This window comes from Neopelma chrysocephalum, unplaced genomic scaffold, assembly GCF_003984885.1.
Source record: "Neopelma chrysocephalum unplaced genomic scaffold, ASM398488v2 Primary Assembly neopelma1_77, whole genome shotgun sequence".
NCBI lineage: Eukaryota > Metazoa > Chordata > Aves > Passeriformes > Pipridae > Neopelma > Neopelma chrysocephalum.
Genome location: NW_020897738.1, coordinates 3,475,286 through 3,498,515, shown reverse-complemented (window position 1 = coordinate 3,498,515; position 23,230 = coordinate 3,475,286). Strand labels below are relative to the sequence as shown.

Here is a 23,230-nt window from a genome sequence, read left to right as displayed (position 1 = left end):
GAACTGTTGGGGGTCAGTGACTCACCTGCAGCCAGGCTGGGATTGGGGCTGTCACTAACGGAAGGTGATAAAGTTCCCTGTGGCTCTGTGGCACTCCAGCCTAGATCCCTTCTGCCCTCTACTGATGGAGAACTAGCGGCTCCCCTGAGCACGGCCGTGGAATTGCAGCTGTTTAACGTGAGGTCTCCTGCTGGTTTGGGGTTGGTGAGAACAAGGCTGGAAAGCCCTTGCTCAGTCCCTCCCTTGCCTCTGGGTGTATCCAGCTGTGGCACAGCCTCAGCTCGCCCAGCAGAGCTCTGCACCGGCTCTCACTCACTCTGAGCATCTCTGATGAGGAGAGACTGTGGGAGCTGGGCCTGGTTAGTCTAGAGAAGAGAGGACCGAGAGGGGATCTCATCAATCCAAGCAAACATCTCCAAGGGGTGTCAGAGGATGGTGCCAGACTTTTTCAGTGGTGCCAGTGACAGGAAAATGAGCAGTGGCCATAAACTAAAACATAAGTTCCACCTCAACCTGAGGAAGAACTTTCCATGGAGGGTGGCAGAGCATTGGAACTAACCGGGGAGGTCATGGAATCTCCCTCTCTGGAGACATCCTACACCCACCTGGAAATGTTCCTTTGTCACCTGCTCCAGGTGACCCTGCCTTGGCAGGGGGGTTGGACTGGATGATCTCCAGAGGTCCCTTCCAACTCCGCGATTCTTTTATTCACCAAGCTGTGTGAGACAGAGTTGAGCTGATTTTGTGTGACACTTCAAAGCCCAACCCGTGCAATCCTCTTTCCAGGTGATTGCCAACATGACCACGGCCTACAACCGGGAGCGGAAGAGCATAAAGAGGAAAAGTCGGGGCCTGCCCTCTCTTGCCTTCAAAGTGGAGGACAACATGTTTGGGGGCAGCACTGCCAGCTCCCTGAAGAAGCTGAAGAAGGGCCAGTTTGTGTCGTTCCAGATCGAGACGGTCCTGCCCCCCGAGCAGAGCTTGTCCAGCGGGAAGAAAACCAGTTAGTCCCGGGGGCTCTTCAGGGGTTCTGCGGCACCGGGGACAGCACGGACTGTCCCCAGGTTTGTGGCTGCCTGGGAGTGCAGGGTGCAGACATGCCTGCTCTGTCCTGGGAGAGAGGAAGGGGAAGGCTCAGACAAGGGTGTCTGTTCGGTCCCTTCCCAAGGTTTGCCCTTGGGCCATCCCTCTGACCGAGGGAGGTGGCACCATCCTCGTTTAGGTTTGGCAGGGAGAGACTCAGTCCTGCCAAAAAGCTCCACCTTGACTGTGGCTTGGAAGTTGCCCTTTGGGAGTTAATTGCACCAAAGCCTGGGAGTGATCTGGGTGCACATAGGAAGAGAATCAGAAACCAGACCCAGCTTAGCCACGGACAATGTTTCCTAGAGCTTAAAAGTGTCTTCCTAGAGCTTAAAAGTGTCGTCCCCACTGTCAGCCTGAGCTGGAAGAATCACTCCAGGTCTGTGTTCCCAGTGGATGTGGGAAGGGCATGAAGTGAGCTTTTTTTTTTTTTTAGTTTTAAGCACTTATTAGCAGAAATAAAACCAAAAGTAAAAAGTGATATTTATATTTTTGGTTATCCAGGCAGGTTTCCTTTGTAACCTCTCCAGAAACGGAGTGAACTCCAGGAATCCTGAAGTCTGTTCTGTGCTAGTGAAGGTTATAGGGGTGTTTTTAAGCCCAGCACTCTAAAAACACAAGGAAAGTTTGGGATAATGACACCACCCTGCCCCTCTGTCACCTATATAGCCCACCTGGATGCACAGGGAGGAGCACTTCCATCCTTCCAGAGCTAGAGTGGGAGGTGAAGGGGAAAAATAATTTACAAGCTGGATTTCTTGGTTTTAATTGTGAAATAATTTATAAGCTGGATTTCTTGAAACTGGATCCCTCTGTGTTAGGGGTTAATTAAACCCCTGTCAAGCCCCTATTTAGGGGTTAATTAAACCCCTGATGAGCCTCTATTTAAGGGTTAATTAAACCCCTGTCGAGCCCCTATTTAAGAATTAATTTAAAACATGATCTTGACCCTTTGTCCTGGTTGCTTTTAAAGCCAGGTCGTGTGTTGTATTTTCCCCTCTCTGCTGCAGAAATGAGATAAAACCAATAAAATCATATAAAAATTTTAAAATGTATATATTCTTGGGGAGGAAAAAAAAGCCCTTCTCTGGAGGCGGGGGGAGTTCTGGGGTTGCCCTTGTTGCGTCGGGGCAAGGTTTACCCGTGCAGGGCGGTAGTGGGGGACCCGATCCCCCAATTTTGGGGCTCTCCCTGCTCGGTGGATCCGTGGGCGGGGCCGGGGCCGCGCCGCAGGAGGGGGCGGGGCCTCGTGGGCGCGGCCACCGCCAAGGCCACGCCCCCCACCGACCTTGTTCCCGGGACGCGGCGCCGCCGGGTCCGACCGAGCTGATCCCACTGATCCCGCTGATCCCGCCGCCGGTAAGACCCGTCCGGCCGCGCCGGGGCTGAGCTGCCCCTGCGCTGCAAAGGGGGGAGCCGTGTGTGTGTGTCCGTGGGATGGCAGGCACGGCCCTTCCCGGGCGTGTCCCCCCTCTCCCGTGGGAGCATCTCCTGCGGGGGGGAAGCCGGGGTGCGGCCGGGGACCTTGGCCGGCTCCAGCTCGGGATCTTGGGACGCGGCTGCGGGTGGTGGAGAGCTGCGGTGGCCGCCTCCTCCTCCTCCGCCTCCGCCTCCTCCTGCTCCAGCGGGCCGGATCCGCGCAGCTTTGCAGCGGATGGCAGCAGCGAGCACCCTGGGAAGCGTGTCCTGCTCCTCCCTGGCATCGCTGCTCTGCTTCCCCTCCATCCCTCCTTCCCTACCCACCCCACAAACCCCCGTGCTTTCCCCAGATTGCAGCCTCTGCCCCGTTTTCCTCCACTCTTTAGCTTTTCATCCCACTTGCCCGCCCACCGAGCCGCTCTCGGCCAAGGGCGCTGCTCGTCCAGCGCCAAGGGCTGCCCTCCTCCCCGAGGTTTGGTTTTTGGGGGGCTGCGGTCACACAGGGCAGAGCGTGGCCGGCACATGGCACCCCCTGTACCGCGCCTTCCGCACTGTGCACCGTCATGAGCTGCTTACCCAGCACAAATCTGAGGATCAGGTACCTCCCTCGTGCCAACGCGTGGCACCTCTGGGCATGGCACCGGAGCAGGTGAGACGCTCCCTGCTCTTAGAGGGCTTAGAGCAAGTCGAGCTTTTCGCTCTTTGCCGTGTCAGTTCAGGCCCTGCCCCACCATCGCTGCTGCTGGACAGACCCTCCGGGCGGCAGCAAAGGCAGCGTCCCGCCCCAGAGCCTTCCTCTCCCACAGGATGCAGCTGTGGAATTCCAACCTCTTTTTAATTTCCTCTTGAGATTTTTGTTGTGTCACTGAACTGCACCCAGACTGTACAGTGGGTTTCATGGGCTAGCCTGAGTTAATATCCCAGGGGGCTGGGGACTAGAAGGTGTGACAAGCTGCTGTACCTGTGGTTTATTCAGGTTTTGGTCAGGGAAATCCATTACAAAGCTGAGCTGTTCTTCCTTCTGCTTTCCTGCGGTTTTGATTGCTCAGTTTCGGCTTTGTCCCGGGAAGGGTGGGGAGGGACTCTGGGATCATGAATATCCGAGTTTAACACCTACACGGCTCTGTAGCGCAGAACACGTGGGTTGCACAGATGGCATGGCAGCACCCGACTGCTGGGGACCGCCCGGCTGGCCTGCAGCCACCACAGCAAACAGGGACAAAGATTCCCACTGAGAAGTGCAGATTTCTGCTTTGGGATTCAGGATGGGTGAAGGCATCTGGGAGGGAAGTTTGTCTTGGTTTGTATTGCTCACTTTATGAAATACCTTGGAGTGTCTGCAGCAGGGGAGGGGAGGAAGAAACAGATTAGAGGTGTCTGGGGTCAAGATGGGCGGGTGGGGAGCTGGCACGGTTGTCCCCCCATCCTGCTGCCCTTTCCTCATCACCTCTCTGGGGTGAATAACAACCCCATCCCACTATTCTCTCCCCGCAGCAGAGGCCGACATGCCCACATCCTTCCCGTGCTAGGGCTGCCCCCCCCACCCGGGTGCCCTCCCCGTCCCGCTGCCGAGGATGCGCGCCTGGAAGGCAGTGGCCAGCACGCTGGCGCTCAGCGGGGCCGACGTGGCGGTCACCACCCTGCTCTACACCCATGGCCCGGGAGGCCGGAACATCCTGCAGGACCTGCGACACTTCAACATCTTCAACTCGCTGCTGGACATCTGGGGGGGCTGCCTGTACCGCAGCTGTGTGCTCCTGGGGGCCGCCATCGGCGTGGCCACCAACACTGCCTATGGCCCCCGGCGCCTCAAGGCGTCGCGGACCTTCATCGCCGTCGTCTGCCTCCTCATGGGCATCTACATGATGGTGAAGCTGCTGCTCTACTCGGAGGTGCGGAAGACCATCCGGGACCCCTGGTTCTGGGGGCTCTTTGCCTGGACCTACGTGGCGCTGGCGGCCACCTTCGGGCTGTGGCAGCTGCTGGCCTGTGTCACCTCGTCCCGCGAGGCGCTGGGGCCCGGCTCCGAGTCCCGCGCCGAGGTGGAGGAGAGCTGTGATGGGGGCATCCCGAGGGACAAGCGGGAGGAGGCAGCCGGTCCCACCATCCATAAGCTGCTGTCCTACACCAAGCCAGATGCCTTCTTCCTGGGCATCGCCTCCTTCTTCCTCGTCGTGGCCGCACTGGGTGAGTGAAGGGACCCAGGGGAGCCACGATGTGCTCCCATGCTCACCAGGAGAGAAGGAACCATGGTGCTGTGGCTTGGAAGCACCCCGGGATTGCTTTTTTGGGGCTGCTGGGTGGCACATCCTGCACGGGCTGGATAAAATATGCAGCGGGGCAAAAAAAAAGCTATAGGGGATAAAATACACTGGGAGTGCAACATCCCCACGTGCCATTAAGGGCTGCACCTCCTGAGACATCTCATGTGATGACTGATATCTCCATCGTGGGGATGGGGTTGTCACAGTTGGGAATACAAGTCCTGTGCCAGTCCTATGCTGCAGTGGGGCTGAATCTCCATATCCTGTGCTTGTCTGGCAGGAGAGACCTTCCTGCCCTACTACACGGGGCTGGCCATTGACGGCATCGTGGTGCAGAAGAGCATGGACCGTTTCTCCACGGCAGTGCTGGTCATGTCGCTGCTCGCCATAGGAAGGTAATCGCAGAGGCTGGGTCTGACCATGACAAGGAGGACTTTGGGGTTTTCCCACAGGAGCTTGTGGTGGTGGTGGGCACAGGCAGCTACTCCACCATGCTGCTACCAGACCCCAGGGGTGCACTTCGATGTGTCTGCACTGTCACAGCGCAGAGAGGCCATGGTGACAGTCACAAGGCCTTTGTGTAGCTCTTCCTGTCCATCTGGTGATGGGGGGGGAGCAGGAACAGACAGAGAGAACAGGGAATGAGTTCCCTGGGTGTAAGAGTAGAAGACCCTTCTGGAAGATTTTACTATGAGAAGATTAGGGTTTTTCACTTAAGAAAGCTTTCCTGCCTGGAAGAGGCATCTTTCCCTTGAGACAGTTTTAGCTGTTTTCTCCTCCTGCATTCCAGAGAAACTCTCTCTGGTATGAGAAAAAGATAAGTCTTTGCACACGTGTGTGAAGGCCCCACAGAGGGGGGGCCAGGGATGGTAAAAGCCCTGAGAAGAACAGGGGTCGTGTCTTTCCCCAGGACCCGGTGTTCGAAACACCATTAAGATTAACATTCTGTAAATCCGGTGTTCTCCACTTTGGAAATAAATTTTCCTACAGTCCTTTCACTGCCTGGCATTTCAGGGGTACCTGCATGTTATCTCATTTCACACTGGGGAATGCTGTCCCGGCAGCGCTGTGTTCCCTCCCAAAGCTCGTCACTCCCAGGGTTAGGACCAGCCATCGCTGTGCTGGTGGCACCCAGGAGGGGTGTGGGCTGGTTTAGCTGTGGCTTCCCCGGGTGCCAAGTGGTGCCAGCACAGCACTGCCCAAGCCCTTGGCCCGGCGTGGGGGTGTGTGTGTTGCTGAGAGCGGTCTCGTGTCCACTGGTCTATAACGTTTCTTATCTGCAATTAGCTCATTTGCCGCAGGTATCCGGGGCGGCGTTTTCACGCTCATATTTGCAAGGCTGAACATCCGCCTTCGCAACTGCCTCTTCAGGTCGCTGGTGTCTCAGGAGATGAGTTTCTTTGATGAGAATCGCACAGGTTGGTTCCTCTCTCCCCTCTGGATTTGTTCTAACCCCTCTAACCTGTCCTGGAATTTTTGCCCTTGGCTTGCCCAACCCGCGCGCAGCAGATCATGGGCAGCCAGAGGCAGCACCCGAGTGCTCGTGTTTAGAAATAGAGGCAGAAAGCTCTTCCCTTTTGGTTGCTTCCCACTGTGGGGCTGGGACAGGATTGCCCAGCACCCTGAGGATGTCCCATTGCCACGATCAGCCTGACATCCAGCAGTCCTGGGGCTGACATGCTCATCTCCAGTCATCCCCAAAACAACTACTTTCCTCCTCCTGTACCTCAGTCAGTCTCTTCTAGTCAGCCACTCTCCAGCTCTGCTCCAGGCACCAAAAACCTTGGATGTGTGAGGCTTGCTGGGTGTGCTTGTTGCTTTCCCTGCTTGAAGTTCAGTGCTGTCCCAGGCCATGCCACTCTGGTGTGGTCCCAGCCCACTGTAACTTTCACACATTTAATTTTGTCTCAGCAGTATTTTTAGTTTTGAGGCTGTTGCCATATTTAGCAGTGGCTGCAAAGTGCCTTGGTAGCTGAGGACAGCAGAGATGTTATTGTAAGTGGGATATGGGTAACCCTGGACTTACACAAAAGCATGGGAATTCAGCTGGACTCAAAGGCCAAGTATTTAGGAACTCAAGCTGGCTGTAACACTCAGCTCCACCAAAGGGCATCACCAGAGCTTCACCCCTTAGTAGCTGGACCCATGTCCTCAGGTCCCTTGGATCAGCTCCAGGCTGTGGGGCACATGGCTAATCCCAAACAGCCATCTCCAAAGCCCCATCGTGCTCCACAGGGCGCCCTGAGCCTGGCCCTGGCTGGTCCGGCCAAGAGGGCAGGATGACCTGCTGCCCATCTGCCTGCCCACAGGGTGCTCTCCAGCACAGGGTGCTGCCAAAGTCCCCGTTGCTGTCCTGCAGCCATCCTTGGTGACCCAGGGATGTGCCTTCAGGTGCATTTCCTGTCCCTTGTGCATGCAGCTCCTGTGTTCTGCTTCGCATCCACAGCGGTGGAGGGTTGCTCCCCTTCCGTGCCACCCTTCAGACCCCCAGCGAGGGGCTGGTTGAATGTGGAGCTCCATCTGGCCCCTGTCAGGGGACATGGGACACGGTGAGGCAGTGACCTGCTGTGATGACATGTCCCCTCTCTCCCCTTTCCCCAACCCCTCGCTGCTGCAGGGGACGTCATCTCCCGCCTGACGTCGGACACGACCATCGTGAGCGACCTGGTCTCCCAGAACATCAACATCTTCCTGCGCAACGTGGTGAAGGCCACGGGAGTGATCTTCTTCATGTTCAGCCTCTCCTGGAAGCTCTCACTCGTCACCTTCATGGGCTTCCCCATCATCATGCTGGTGTCTGATGTCTATGGGAAGTACTACCAGGTAGGCAGGAGCAGCTGGCATTGCCATGGTGTGTCACAATGCTGGGCTGTTCCCCGCTGTGAGGCCGTCATGGAGGCTGTGGGTGGATCTGGAGCTGGTGGGAGTGATGCTGGAGTGCTTTGCTGGCAGCAGTGGGAGCAGGAAGGCAGCATTAAACCTGTGTGGGCAGACAGGCATAGCCTGGGCTCTTACCTTGCTTCATGCTCAGGAGTGGAAGCATCTCAGATCTGACAGGAGAGGGGGCTTGGCTGTGGGATGTCCTGTGTGCCCCTGCCTATCCTCGTGCAACCTCTCCTTTCTTTTTGGAGTGACTTGGTGGGAGTTAACGCAGTGCTGAGCTCCCTCCCTCTGCCTGGGACTGGTGTGGGCAGTCCCCCTCGGCCAGTGCCACATCCCATGGACCATGTGAGTCCTGCACTGCTGCTCCCTGTGTCAGCTGTCAGTGCTTTCCACTGTGTGCAGGTACTGCCAAAACAGAGTCCTCAGGTACTGCCTCACCCAGGCATGGCCCCTTCCGTGGGACTGGCACTCATGGGAGGAGTGGATATGAGGTCTCCAGACCTGTCCCTGACTTGGAAACTCCTTGGAAGAGTTCCCGGGCCAGGGCCCTTCAGGACCCTGGGAGCAGCAGCTCTGCCAGGCTTCCCAAGTGGCCCTGGACATGGCACTTTACCTCCTGCCTTGGGGAGAGCACAACGAATCTGCTCTCCTCCTGACACATTCCAGCTTGTCCTGAAGTGTGGGATATATCCCAGCGCTCAGCCTTCTTGCCCATGGCCTTAAAAAATTTCACCGTGCTGCCTTTTCCTGAGCCCAGCAGAGCCTGGGGCAAGCAGGGAGATTTGCCATGGGCATCCTGGCACCTGCTGAGCCCCCTCTGCCTCCCCTGCTCCCTGCAGAAGCTCTCCAAGGATGTGCAGAGTGCCCTGGCCAAGGCCAACAACACGGCTGAGGAGACCATCTCTGCCATGAAGACCGTCCGCAGTTTCGCCAACGAGGAGACAGAGGCGAACGTGTACTGGCAGAAGCTGCAGCAGGTTTACAAACTCAACAAGAGGGAGGCCTTGGCTTACACCTACTACGTCTGGTCCAGCGGGGTAGGTATTCCCTACAGGGGGCTTGAGATGGGCAGGAGAGTTGCTTCAGATCCCAAAATGCACGTGGCATGTGGTTCTCCTCCGCTTTCAGGGATCCACTTCCAGCAATCCTCTGTCTCTTTGTTATTTTCACACGTCAAAAAATTATATCCCCTTCCACCTCGGGGCAGCGTTGTGTCGTTCCACCGACCTGCCTGTTTTCTCCTGGAAACGGGAATATAATTGATAAGTGCTCAAGGTCGTGGAAAAGCCTGTGGCTCGGTGGTGCTGCATTGCGTTCCTGTGCCAGCTCATCCTCGGGGCTCCGGCTGGGAACAGCCGCCGCGTTGGTTGAGCTTCTGCTCGGGATCGGAGCTTCTCTGCGTGTGGGTGGTGGCAGGGGGAGGCTGCTGGGCTTTGGCTTTGGGCTTTCTTTTTCCCTGCAAAATGCTTTTTCACCATTCAAGACCAGATGGTTTGGGACTTCTCCTGCACTGGCTGTTAACTAAGGCTGTGCAAAATCCCCGTGTGAGGCTGCCCTTATCTCTGCACGTTCAAGGATGGAAGTAGTCTCTGGTGATGGGTTTGTGAGTTATGGTGCTCTCGTGCAGCTGTGGGAGGCTTTATGGCTTCCCAAGCCTGGAAGCAAAATTGAAGTATTATTAGCATTGTTTCTGGGCTCCAGGTGAAGCCAGAGCGTGAACTGGGTCAGCACAGATCCTGACAAGGCTAAGAAGGCAAAACCCCTCAAAACCTGCTGCTGCAGGGCTCACACAGAAAGAAGCTGATGGATTTAGCACAGCCCTGGTAAAGTCTTTATTGGAGGGAACACTGGATCCTAAGGTCACCTCATGGAGAAAGGAATTTTTTTCCCCAGTATTTTTATCTGTGTGAATTTACAGCCTGTGCTGCAAATGTCACACAGGGCACCAGGGCATCGCTGCTTTTCAGAGCGCCCGGGCAGATGGAACAAAACCAGCTGAATAAAAGCAGGGGCTGGTATTTGTCATATGAGAGCTCATCTGTCTTCCTTCTAGAGTAGGTGGAACCCCCCCCACTGATTTCAGATGAGAGCTGAGGTTATCCTTCAGGGACTTGTACACATAAGGAGGATATTCTGCATTAACTCTTGGCTCGATTTTGTGTTCTAAATTAAAGTGTGTCACGCTCATATAAGAGAAGGTTTATTTTAGCAGTGAGTTGAGTGCATTCCTTGGATAATTTGAGCATTGATTATTATCCTTGAGGACTTTAGTCCAGGAGAGGAGTTCATGAGATGCTCTGTTATTTCAGATAAATTCTCCCTCCTTGGCTGTTATCCCTCTGGACTTCTGTTTTGTTGAAAGATGCCAGCCCAGCTCCCTAAATCAGCCCACGTACTTGAGTTGTTTCTCCCTTCTCATATCCATACTCACTGCTTAGGGTGTATGTGCTGTCAGGGATCACTGTCAGCTGTGCTGTCAGGGATCCTCAGCTCGGGGCTCAAGGAATAAATGTCAGCATGTGAATCGTGGGCTGTTGTGTGAGTAATTACAAACACACCAAAATATCAGTTGTCCCTGCTGATTTGGGGGTGTTTTCTTGCTTTCAGCTGACCCTCCTGGTGGTCCAGGTCAGCATCCTTTACTACGGCGGGCACCTCGTGATCTCGGGGCAAATGACAAGTGGAAACCTGATATCCTTCATCATTTACGAGTTTGTCTTGGGAGATTGCATGGAGGTGAGTCTGTTTTATCACAGAATCTCGGAATGGTTTGGAAGGGACCCTAAAGCTCATCTAATTACAAACTCCCTGCCACAGGCAGGGACACATTCTACTATCCCAGGTTGCTCCAAACCCTGTCCAACCTGGCCTTGAACACTTCGAGGGATGGGGCAGCCACAGCTTCTCTGGGCAACCTGTGCCAGGGCCTCACCACCCTCTGGGCTACTCCATGTCAAGCTGATGTTTGTCTCAGAAGGTCCCAGGGCAGTTGCAGGTCTAGATCCAGGCCTGTGATACATTTCCTTAGTGCTCTGGCATCACCAGAGTGGGGATTCTCCCCTCTGCTCCTGCTGTGGCCTCACAACCTTAATGTTCCTGAAGCAGCTCATCCCCCAAAAAGGCAGCTGGGACCAGAGGGGTCAGGCTGGCCCTGCTGAAGGGCAGAGTCCTGGCTGCCTCCCAAGCCCATTTCCTGGCATGAAGGATGCAGGGATTACAAAGCTGCCTGTTACATTTCAGGCTTCATTAAAAACTTAATTATATTACTTTTTTTTCCCTGTCCCTGGAATAGGCTGCAAGCTGCTGCGTTGGCAGAGCTTTAGCAAGATGGGACTGTGGGTGGGATGGTAGAGCCCACCCAGGGCTGCCTTCCCCTCGCAGAGGCGTAAGCTTGGCTAATCCAGGCAGAAATGATCCAGTTGAGGTTTCCTCACAGCCAAGAGTGGTTTTGGTGGTGCTTCAGCCTCTGTGTAGGGGCAGAGCAGAGCTGGAGGCAGCTCACTCAGCTCTCACCATCTGTTTGGATGCCTGCAGGCTCTGGAGGTGCTTTCAGGCTGTGGTTTTGGTGTGGATTTCATTTGGTCTGGGGTTTTTTTCCTCTCCTGATGGGAGGGGCAGTTGCAGTACAAACTGTTCTGCAGCTCTGGGTTTAATATTGAAATTTCCAATGTGGGGTTTATTCCAGGGAAGCCAGTGTCAGCATGCAGAAGTTGTAGTTGGGAGATGGTGATGGTGAATCCCCTAGGACCATATTCCAGCCTTATCAGCTGCCAGGCACTTGTCTAGAAGGGCCCAGCCTGGAGCTGCTCTGCACTTGAGACACATGTTCTGGAGAAGGAGCAGGCCCCTCTGGGGGCTGGTCTGTGAACTCTGTTCAGCCATTGCTCTGGGGAGCTGCTGGTCTTGAGCAAAGAGAGATGAGGGGAGGATTTTGTTGAAGTTTGGGTCATGTATCTCCCAGCACACGTCTTCTCTTCCCAACCCATGTGTTTCCTTCTTCTGTTACCCTCCCAGTGTGCCGTGCACAAAACCCCCTTGGATGTCCTTTTCCCTGGATTGCCCATATATCCCCTCCATATCCTGCAGAGGGGGAAGAGTTTTCTTTTGCTATGTCTGATGACCTTAGTCAATGTGGGGTGAGAGAAGACTTGGGAATGCTTCAACCTTTCTCCTTACCAGTAGCACTGACTGACTTTGTCACATGGGTCTCACTGCTACCCCTTCCCTTCCAGTCCATCGGCTCCGTGTACAGCGGGCTGATGCAGGGGGTGGGAGCTGCTGAGAAGGTGTTTGAGTTCATCGACCGCAAGCCCACGATGGTGCACGACGGGTCCCTGGCCCCGGATCACGTGGATGGCAAGGTGGAGTTCAGGAACGTGACGTTTTCCTACCGCACTCGCTCCGCGACGCAGGTCCTCCAGGTGAGCCCCGCGGGCGCCGCGCGCTCCCACCACGTGCTGCTTCTCCACCACGGCCATAACTGATCCCCAGCTCTTGGGAAGTGTCAGCTGCCTGATGGAGATACGTCAAGGCAGGCTCAACACATGCTGGAAAACAGCTTAAAAGGAACAGCGGGTGTTTCGGGCCGGCCCTCCTTACAAGGAATGAGATCTATCAATAAAGCCCTTGTTCCCCGCTCAGGCATTAAACATGTCAGCGTGGTGCAGGGCTCTGTGCCAAGCTGCCTCGGACTGTTTCCGTGGGAGAGGAGCTGGGATCATGAGAAGGGGGAGGCAGCAAAGAGGTTAGTTTGCTTTGCAGTTTTTAGAGGACCTGCTACATCAGCAGGCGAATTTGATGCAATTTGGAGGCTTTTTGCTTCCTCAGAGCCAGGAGAAATGGCTGATGTGGCACATCACCAAGGCAGAGGGTTATCGTGGCCAGATTTTGGCTACTTTTCTAGTGTAGTGCCCAAACTGCTGCCCCAGGAGCCTGGGAAGAGCCCAGACCTGAGCACATTCTCCCATCCATGTTGCAGAACGTGTCCTTCACCCTCCACCCCGGCAAAGTGACGGCACTGGTGGGTCCTTCAGGGAGTGGGAAGAGCTCCTGTGTCAACATCCTGGAGAACTTCTACCCTCTGCAAGACGGGCAGGTGCTGCTGGACGGGCGTCCCATTAACATGTACGATCACAAGTACCTGCACTCCGTGGTACGAGCGACTGATACGTGTATTTTAGCTACACCCGTGCTCAGAGGGGATGGATGGCAGTGCTGCATGTGGCTTTGGATTTGATCTGGCAACTTCTGAAGTGCCCAGAAAGCTGGAGGCTGGAGGTGGTCCAGGAAGTGAATTCAGATAATTTGTGGGGGTGGAAGCAAAAGGGATGGAGTGGTTTCATGGGGAGGGGGAAGCCTTCCAAAAACAGAACAAAAAACATGGTTTGTTTTATATTTTTTGGCTGACGCAGTAGAAATATGTTTTTGGTTGTTGGATTAATTATCATCTAAATTGGGTTTGGGAAAAGAGTTTTTGCATTCCTCCAGCGCTTTCTACCTTTAAGATCTTAAAGTAATTCTCAGCTCATGGGGAGTTAAACCTATTGGGATCCTGGCAGCAGCTGGAGCACCAGAGGGGCTGGGTGGTTTGCCTTGGAGAGGGGTCTGGGCCCCTCAGCTCTGGCCCGTGTGTCAGCACAGATCAGCCTTCATCTCTGCAAGTAACTGCCTCCTTTGTTTGCCCCCAGAGCAAATGGCCTCACCAGTCAGCAGGAAAACCTGAAAACAATTGATCAGAGACAGGCTGGAAAGCCAAAGTCAGTGTGACTAATTTACATTCCCTGCCCGTACAGAGAGAAAATCAAAAGACAAGCTAATCTTTCAGTTTGGAAAGCCTCGTGTGGTGTTAGGGGCATGGGGAGAAGTCAATTAAAATATGACTGTGTCCCCCTGGCTCTTTTCCTGCCCAGTTCTGAGCAATAGTTTGGAGGGTTTGATTTATTCCAATATCAACAGTTTTCTAAAGCAGACTGAATATGAGAGTGAGCTGCAATGGCTGTAAGGCAGGACAGGGAGGCTGTTGCTAAGCAATTAATGAATTGCAGCAGTTATGTCCCCAACTTGCTAATTTGGGATTAAAAAATTCAAGAGGGCTCATTCACGTGGCCCAAGTGGTAATGGCCTACAAGAGCCTGAGAGTGGATCTCTCCAACCTGATTTGTCCCAGCAACTGGTTTTCCATTTTGGAAAGAGCAAACAGTGACAGGAAGGACAGGTCTGGATCAAAAACACAGCAGGGTCTTGAAGGGGGAAGCCCATCCCAAATGCCAATGTACCACCATTGCAAAAAGTTTCTTCCCTGCAAAATGGTTTCCCAGCAGGTGATGCAAACTGGGCACCCCATCATTAGCATCCTCACATTGAGGCACTTCTATATATTGGTTAATGGCTCTTCTATATCTTTATCTTGGTCCTTACTCAACAGGAAGAAATGCCAATGCTGCAAGGTGCATCTCCTGCTCCTGACGCCCTGCTCTTCCCTTTCTTTCTGCAGATCTCCCTGGTGAGCCAGGAGCCCGTGCTGTTCGCCCGCTCCATTGCAGATAATATTTCCTATGGCTTAACTTCAGCCTCCTTCGAGTCAGTGGTTCAGGCTGCCCAGAAGGCCAACGCACACACCTTCATCACGGAGCTCCAGGACGGCTACCACACAGGTACCAAAGTTGTCACAGCTCCATCCCGATGCTGTGCCTGGCAGCTCAACTTGGTTTTTGTTTTGACAAAAACATTATTGTCTCTCTTGACCCAACAGAGGCAGGGGAGAAAGGGGCTCAGCTGTCAGGTGGCCAGAAGCAGAGAGTGGCAATTGCCAGGGCCCTGATCCGAGCCCCTCCCATCCTAATCCTGGATGAAGCCACGAGCGCGCTGGATGCAGAGAGCGAACACGCGGTGAGTGGGTGACTGGGATGTTTGGGCCAAAGAGACAGTCTGGGTTTGGAGGAAAGACTGTAGCTTCAATTTCCAGCCTGTGGACAAGCTTAGTCTTGACATGGTGCAGTCAGAGGGTTGAGTAATATGCTAATTCCTTAGCAGGAATTTGCTTCCAACATTGTTGTAGTCACCAAGAAGAGAATAATCTCATGCTCACAGCAGCCAATGCCTGACAAACTTGATGAGATACAGGGTTCTCTGCTGATTTTTTAAATGTGGAAAGTGTTAATTGGCATACAGAGACTCTGTGCAGCCTTTTAGGACAGGATACAGAGGAAGACCCTAAAAAATGATGCTGTAGCAAGGAGAGTAGGACTCCCTGAGCTCAAATCCCAGCCGAGGCGCCAAGGAAGCCACATGTACAGGAAAGGCCCTGAGCTTCCTGTGAACTGGGCTGGTTTATCCGGCTGGGATGTGACAACCAAACAGCTCTACCAGCAGCAGTTTGGCCTCACTGATGTAATGACACAAGGGAAGGCCTGTTCAAGGCTGGGGCTTGAGGATGTGTCTCCCAGCCCTGGAGGACAAGTGCTGCTGACCCACGGTGTGGGCCAGTGTGAGCATCTGACCTGGAGCAGCTCACAGGTCCTCAGACGTATGTGGTGTCTGATGCCAGCCCAGGGCTGGTTTTTGGCTACCCAGGGGTGTCAATGTGACATGTGCCCAGTGCCAACCTGCCTGCCTTTAGACTTCAGTGCCATTGTATGTAAGCTGCAAAAGAACTCTCTTGCTTTGCCTTGATACGCTGAGGAAATAGCCTCACTTTTCTGAACTGCTGCATTCACCAAAGATCAGCTTCCTGCAGTCCATGCCAGCACCACATGGCCTCTAAATTTGGGGCCCAGTTCTAACAAGGACCCAGCTGGCAGGATCAGACCTGTGTGCACAGCACACCTGGCGGGACTGACACAGCCTTTTGGGCTGCAGCCAGGAGCTGGGATGGACGCGCTGGTTCTGGCAGTGCTGCAGGGAGCTCTGTGTCCTCTGCTTGGCCACAGAGCAAACCTCCTGTCCAGAGGTTTCTGAACACAGACCACAAAGCTGCTGTTCTCCTGCAGCAGAGCCAGTGCTGCTCAGGCACTAATAACGCCTTTTCTCCCCACAGATTCAGCAGGCGATTTACGGCGACTTGCAGAACCACACGGTGCTTGTCATCGCTCACAGGCTGAGCACTGTGGAGAGGGCACACAACATCATTGTGCTGGACAAGGGCCGCGTGGTGCAGCAGGGCTCGCACAAGGAGCTGATGGAAGAAGGAGGCCTTTATTCCAAGCTGGTCCAGAGACAGATCCTGGGGCTGGAGGGGGGCGGCACGGACAGTCGCCAGCCTGCAGCCCGGGGGGATTCTTCCAAGGAGGAAGAGTTCAGGATAGACCATTCCCTGCCGGCCGTGGCACAGGACGATTACAACAGCACGGCCCACAAGTGAGGGGCCGGAGGCTCGGACGCTCCCTGGACGCTGAGACGGAGGCGGTTGGTGCCCTGCAGAACACACCGTGCCCTCACCCCACGTGTCACACACCCAAACACACACCACAGGCCCAGACACACACCATAGAGCTTCCTGCAGTGCAGTCTGTGCCAGCTGGGAAAACAGGGAAAACCCGAGGGAGTTGGGTCTTTAGCAATTCTCAGCGTGTCTACTGGGTTTCTTTTCTTACTACCAGTAATTCCTCTTGACTGGGACTTTTCTCCCATTGATATGCATGTGTAACTGCTATTAACTGTAATGAATGTTAAATGCATGCGTGGAGGGGAAGGTTGGAAACCCCTTCAGGAATTTCAGGGGGTGGCTTTTGTGGCTGGATAGAAAAAAGGGTGACTGTAAAACAAGGTCCTGCTCCCGCTATCAATCTATGGGGCTAATCCAAAGTTGGCTGAAGTCTTCAGGGAGTTCCCTTTGGCTTTGGCAAAAGCTGGATCACTCCCATGGAGCTGAATGCCGGGAGAGTTTTGCACTGAGTGCCTGCAGGCTCAGGCTCCCAACCATTGCTGCTGAGCTTGTATCATGTATTATCCATCCTTGCTGGGACTAGCCAGGGGACTGGAGGCAGATATTACTTTCAGATTTGCTCTTGGTGCTTGGTGGGTGTTTGTTTTTAAGGATGAAACGTTTTACCATAACTGGGTTAGGTTTTGGGGTTTGGGGTTTTTTGGTTTGATTTGTTTGTTGTTTTTTATTGTAATTTGTATGCACTGTGCAATGTCTGTCTGGCTCCAGCATCCACTGAAAATTGGTCTGTTATCTCAGAATTTTTTTTAACTCAAAACCCTGGTGCTGGTTTGAGAAAAACACTACTGAAGACAGGCATAAAACACTAAAAGACAGCACTTTATAAATCCCACCAAAGCTTTGTTCAGCTTCAGGCCGTGCTAGCGACTTCACTGCATGGGAAATCGGTACAGTCACTTTCCTTGAAGTCCAACTTCAGCTGCCTGAACTTTATAATGTGTTTCTTTGACTATAATTTACTTCAGTGTGAGGGATAGAAAGAAATGTGTTACTCCTAGCCCTTTGGGGTAATGGCTCTGGCTTTGTAGTGTTGCCCTGCTATAGACCGGTGAAAAATCCTATGCAGCCAGGTAGATACTGTTGAAAAAAATAGCATTTCTAGGGGAACACTGACTTCAGACTCTGCATAGTTAAGAAATTCTCTCAAGCACTTTAGCTCTCATGTTTTCTGATACTTGAATGCTGCTGCATTTTCCTTTTCAGCGGGTTTGCATTTTTGTTATTGGCGATGTTTTGTTTTCATTTAGTGATGTTTTACAAACTCTAAATTTAGTGTCCTTGAGGAGGGATGCTCAAAGAATAAAATACTACCTCTGCCACTTAACGTCGAGCTCCTGTAGTGGGGGTGTTTTTTTACATCCTGGATTTTCAAGGTGATGTTCATCTGAGACCACGGCTGAATGCAGGTGCACCCCACACATGATCTGGCTCCCTTGCAGGGAATGACAAGAGGAACCTGCAGAGAACAAGGTATGTAAAAGACTTCAGCATCTGATAATGACTGTGAGCCCAGCAGTTGGTATAACCCGTTGAATAACTCATTTTCATCTCAGATCCCCTTCGGAGTCAGTCTCACATGGAAGGACAGGCAGTCTAACCTGTTCTCAAAGCACAGCACTCCATGACTGGAATCTTTTCAGCTGCTTGCTTTTGTGATATGATAAAAATCTGTGCCTCAGAAGAAGAACAAGATGTCTTTTTGTCTTCCCTCCCTCCGCTTAGGAAATCTCTGTGCCACTCTGAACTCCTCAATTCACCCCTTCAGTAAATGGCCATGTGTTCCTGCTTGATGAAAATTTGTGCTGTGGGTATGAGGAGGTTGGGATTCCACCCAGTGCTGGCAGGCAAGTGATTAATTGTGCATTTTTATCAGTACCTGGGAGGAGAATGTGGCCACCGGTTTGTGGAAGTGGAATTAATTTCTGCTTAATTGAAAAACTGGGGGGAAAAAACAAATTTGATTACCTGGGAACTAGGGAAGCCAACTCACCCTGGGAAGTGCTGATAGGACAATGCTCATTAGTACAGGAGATGCCAGGAAAGAGAATTTGGTTGTATCCTGTGTGTCCCTCCCAGGCAGTGCTGCAAAAAGGGAACTGGAGCATACAGATTCGTTTTATTGCAAAGACTACAGTGAATTTCAGAAAGAGAACCCTGCTCCTCAAGCCTGTTGTGAGGATAATCCCAGCACTGTAAACCCAGGTCAGGTCCAAACAGCAACAACTGAAATGACACGTTGGAAACAGCAGATTGTCTCTGCTGGTGGCACCAGTCCAAGCTGATAACAGGGCCTGACTTTGTTCATTGCCCCAGGTGATGAATTCTTTCTTCTGCATCCAGAGAACTCAAGGCTACTTTTCTACTGAGCCTCTCATCTGGTGGCACGAACTGGTCCTTTTATGGCGCTGTTGGTGTGTGACAAGTGGATCTGCCTGTGTGCTAAAGCCATGAGGGTTTTCTTATGGCTTTGGAAGATGGGCAGGAGCTCCACACACCACTGGGGATCCAGCAGCACTAATCTAATGCAGATATTTCTGCTGGCCCAGTACAAACCCTGCGACTGTAGAGAAAATCCTGATTTTCTAAATCATTCCAACTATGACTTCTTTTTGAAGTGATGAAAATCAGGGTCAGAGATGCCCATTAGCGAGACTAAGCCTGGCAGTAAAGATGTGCTTCCCCCAGTGCAGGAGTGGGAATCGCTCCAGTGCTGGAACATGAGCTGCTTCCTGGAGCTGCCCAGTCCCTTGGGCCTGGCTGCCTGTGGGCAGTCTGTGTTTCAGGCTCTTCTCCTGGAAACACAGCCACTGTTCCCTCTGAAACCCTAAACTGTAGTATTTTGTGGCTGTGGCTTTGCCCAGAGTTGACATTTACAGGGGAACATGAACAAAATCAGTTCAAGAGCTTCTCTCTATCTCTTCTGGAGATAAGAGGTTTCTTCTCAAAGGGAAGAGTCTTCACAGGGAACTTGCAGGAGTTCATCTAAAACCTTAATTTGGGGGCACAGCTTGAAGGCTGTCATGGCAGAACTGCAAACCATTTGAAAGCACAATTGATTGCAAAGGTTGACTGTACATTCCGTGGCAGGTTGTTTTCCTCACTATTAATAAGCTCTAACCATTCCCTGTAATAGGTATAACCACAGCTTTATTTGATTTAAACATCGGAGAACACTGTCCAAGATGAAATTCAAGAGCAGATCCTACAGTCCCAGCGATTCCCCTGGGATATGTATTTACCTTTGCACAGACAGGGTCTGTAGCTGACTGACACAGTAAATGAGAACATGGTGATGGGAAAAACACAACTGTGTTTATTCCAACAACTTGTCCCCTGGCACACCAACCTCTGCCTCAATAAGCAACTGTGTGTGTGTCAGTGGCTGAGCTTTCTAGGCCTTCAGCAGGTCTGGAAATACCACAAGCAAACAGACAGAGTGTTTCTAGCTTAGGTTCAGAGATGTGTCTTAGTCTGGGGCAGAAAAATAGTATTTGCTTCTTCTACTCCAGCTTCACTGTGAGCTTAAGGCAAAGCAAATATGTGCAGGTACATCAACCTGCTCCTCCCACCTGTGGCTCCCTGAAAGGAAGGAGTACAGCACACACTTAATTCCTCTCTCAAAAAGCAGATCTCTCAAACAGGAGGGATGTTTCTCTCCCAGAGTGCTGAATATGCAGGTCATTTCCATGTGTTAGGGAATCTGGATTGTGAAATCTAAACAGAATTATGGGCTGTAATTATTATATAGAAGGAAGTTAAATTGCAAATAAGCCTGAAAACTTATCTGTACATTAAGCAACCAGACTAATAGGGGTTAATATGCACCAAAGATTAGATTTGCAAATTCAGTGTGTATGTAACCAACCAGTTTTTCCAGGAAAAGAAAATAAGTTGTGAAGGTGACTTGCAAAATATGTCTGAATCTAATAAATATGCATGAGTACAGTGCTATTGACCGTAAAAGGATATGAGGTAACAGAAAGAAATCCAAGAGCAAGTTTAAATAGGAAAAAAAAATCTAACATCCTATTTAAACTAGTCTGGATGCTAGTTCTCCCCAAGACTGAAGCCTGAGTCCTTATTCACCATGACATGGTTTCCACTGTAATCTTCCCAATTTTTTATTCAATTTCTCCTGTAATAAGAAATCTTGACTTCTGTACTTTGTCTGCTTACAATCTTAATGTTCTTGAATGCTGTCACCCTTCAAAAGAATTTCAGCAAAGGCAAATAGGAACTAGGGCTGGGGAGATGATAAATCTCAGCCTGCAGCACTGCGATATTTGATAATCCCTGTAGTCCAAAATCCTGCTTTAAATCTGCAATCCTTCATATTCTGTCCAAGTGATGTGCTGTCACAAAACCTTTATGTTTCATGAAGACTGGGGAATGGGAAGGCACTCTCCTACCTGTCCAAATAGAAAATATAATTATACAAAAGCAGCTGAACCCTATCTTGGCTGAGCCTCAGCTCCTTTTCTAGACAACTGGAGAACTCAATCACATGCGGTTGCTGATCAAAGTGCTTTAAAGCAGATCAGGTTTTTAATGTAGACTCCTCTCCAAAATCCCCAGAACCCAAATTATCTACACAGGAAGAAGTGGGATTTTCAATGTATGTTGTACTTGAGCACAAATGAGCTATGTTCTTCCAGTGCATTTTGGGAGAACTTTGTTTTTCTGCATTATGGAGCTTCTCATTTTAGTACAGATTAGCATTGGCTAATTCAAATAATCCAGTCCTTGATGTCCAGAGCAGTAAACTTCCACCAACCCCATGCAACATAAGCAAAAATTAGTTAAAGAAAAGCTCCTTAGGTGACTCTTAACCATCTTTCCCAACAGCATATTGACAATACAATTATTATCATGCTGTAGTGCCCTCCACCAGAGATTCTCACTCACAACAGCTCTATGGGCATTATTCAGTGTGAACTTTTCCTCTCCACTCTCACCTGCAACTGAGCAGTTATTATTCCTCTTTTTAAGCAAAAGGCACCATGGTTGAGAGAAGCTGAGAGCTCCACTCAGGATCACACAGCAAGGCAGTGGTAAAACTAGATTTACAACACGAAGCTGAGTCAGACTCTTCTAAACCACACTCCCCCCAAACCATTTATTTAGCTATGGTATGAAGTTCAAATCACCAATGTTCCTGGGAAGAAAGGACTTTTAATCCCTCAACTAATTCCTCTGTGTGTGTATCTATATGTGTGTTTGCATGTACAGATTTACAACAGGTTTAACACAAAACTGTGACTCTGTCTGTTTGCTGGGCATGTGCAAATATGGGGTATGTGGTATCATGTTGGCAGGGTGACTATCTACTGGTTTTAAATAACCAGGTCGGGCTGTAGTGACTGTGCAAAGCCACGTCACTGCCCGAGGGCACAGCTGCTGACTCACCTGGAGCACACCACATACCTGCAACAGGCAGGTGTGTTCAGGTGGATGAGTGAACACATGCCCGTATCTCTAATCACCTTCTCCCCACCCTCAGCAAGCTCAGCTCAGCTTCCTGCTGCACAAACTGTGCTCTTACATCCTTCTGAGTACACTCTGCATCAGGGCTGTAGAGTGAGCAGCCAGAAGGCCTGGAAGGCTTCCTCTAGCAGGGTCACCTTGTTGGCCGTTATTACCTGTGGATAATAATGACAAAGAGGGCTTCTGGGGTGGGGGGAGAGGTGTGGGGAGCTGAGTTTAGTTATAGGACAAAAGGACAGCCATAAAGCTGTCACATCATCACTCTGTCCTGCCAGGAACTGCTGGGCCCCTTCCTGAATGTGATTGCAACATCATTGCATCAGTGATGGATTCAGTCACTATATGGATTTTTTTTCTAGTTAGATCAAAATATCCACTCCAAATATCCATTCCGTACCCTGCTACCTTGGCTCATGTGCTTGTTCTGGCTCTCTGTGGTGTTACACACACGGAAATGAGCACACCCACACCCACGTAGGTACAAAAGCAGGCCGGGAAGGTGGTGTCTGCCACTGATGCATATAACTTAGGCTCTGTTAACACAATTAATTGTTTCCAGGCATAATTGTCTTTATCAGCTCTGCTAACAGCAGTAGTAATTGGGGAGCTGCTGGTCCTCAGGGTTACCACACAGCGCCTACTACAGAGCTGGTGACTTGACTGATATAAATCAGAAGAACAAAATGTATGATGTTTTAATTGATGCAGTTTTTGCTACATTACATTTCAAAAGCATTTAAATTCACCATGAAATACATCTTTGACAGATTATTTATTGGCCTTCATTCTTGAAGAAAGTGCTTAATGCAGACAAAACGACCTAGCACCAAAACTTGGCAATATAAGATTTTTAGCTATTTTTAACCTAAATAGCAATTCAGCCTAGGCTTGAGAACAATAACGCAATCACCCTTTTGAGATTTACTCTAGCCAAGCCCCAAACTCGTAAGGAAATACAAGTTAAATAATTCTACTGATTTTCCTTCCGAATTTACAGCTGTGGAGTTTCGAACAAAGGGAGGACAAGAGTGCCTACAACACTTCCAGGCAGGAGCACTGGGTATGGTGGGAATGGTGATGTCCAACCCCTGGCTGTCCCAGCACCCGTTATCCTTGAGTGCTGTGTCTGGTTCTGGGCCACTCACTTCAGGAAGGACACTGAGGTGCTGGAGCGAGTCTAGAGAAGGGAATGGAGCTGGGGAAGGGTCTGGAGCAGCAGGAATGGCTGAGGGAGCTGGGGAGGCTCAGCCTGGAGAAAAGGAGGCTCAGGGGGGACCTTCTCTGTCTCTGAACTCTCTGCCAGGAGGGGGGAGCCAGGTGGGGGTTGGGCTCTGCTTCCAGGGAACAAGGGACAGGACAAGAGGAAATGGCCTCAAATTGTGCCAGGGGAGGTTTAGGTTGGACATCAGGAAGAATTTCTTCATGGAAAGGATGATTAGGTATTGGAATCGGCAGCCCAGGGAGGTGGTGGAGTCACTGTCCCTGGAAGTGTTTATGGAAAGACTGGACAAGGCAGTTAGTGCCATGGTCTGGTTGACAAGATGGGGATCAGTCACAGGTTGGACTCGATGATCTCAGAGGTCTTTCCCAACCTAACCGTTGACCCTGCGATCCCTCGGGACTCCAAGGACCTCGAGCGCATCACATGAGGCGGCGC

At 51.6% G+C, this 23,230-nt stretch overlaps 1 protein-coding gene across 2 annotated transcripts; it reads left to right on the top strand.

Moving 5' to 3' along the window:
* Nucleotides 1-2,363: 2,363 nt before the first annotated feature.
* ABCB9 (ATP binding cassette subfamily B member 9) lies at nucleotides 2,364-17,419 on the top strand. Of its 2 annotated transcripts, XM_027689669.1 has the most exons (12): nucleotides 2,364-2,439; nucleotides 3,994-4,686; nucleotides 5,044-5,158; nucleotides 6,051-6,181; nucleotides 7,381-7,586; nucleotides 8,486-8,683; nucleotides 10,254-10,382; nucleotides 11,879-12,067; nucleotides 12,625-12,798; nucleotides 14,140-14,299; nucleotides 14,398-14,534; nucleotides 15,682-17,419. In XM_027689669.1, the coding sequence occupies exons 2-12, from the start codon at nucleotides 4,074-4,076 to the stop codon at nucleotides 16,003-16,005; spliced, it is 2,376 nt and encodes a 791-aa protein (XP_027545470.1). In that variant the 5' UTR covers nucleotides 2,364-2,439; nucleotides 3,994-4,073; the 3' UTR covers nucleotides 16,006-17,419. The 2 variants fall into 2 exon arrangements, with proteins under 2 accessions (XP_027545470.1, XP_027545472.1); XM_027689671.1 differs by lacking the exon at nucleotides 2,364-2,439 and having other exon boundaries at nucleotides 3,882-4,686.
* Nucleotides 17,420-23,230: the final 5,811 nt, after the last annotated feature.

Coding starts and splice junctions, on each gene's coding strand:
- ABCB9 (XM_027689669.1), top strand. CDS start 4,074: ATGCGCGCCTGGAAGGCAGTGGCCAGCACGCTGGCGCTCAGCGGGGCC. Junction 5,159..6,050: donor TCGCTGCTCGCCATAGGAAG/GTAATCGCAGAG, acceptor ATCTGCAATTAG/CTCATTTGCCGCAGGTATCC. Junction 10,383..11,878: donor TCTTGGGAGATTGCATGGAG/GTGAGTCTGTTT, acceptor CTTCCCTTCCAG/TCCATCGGCTCCGTGTACAG.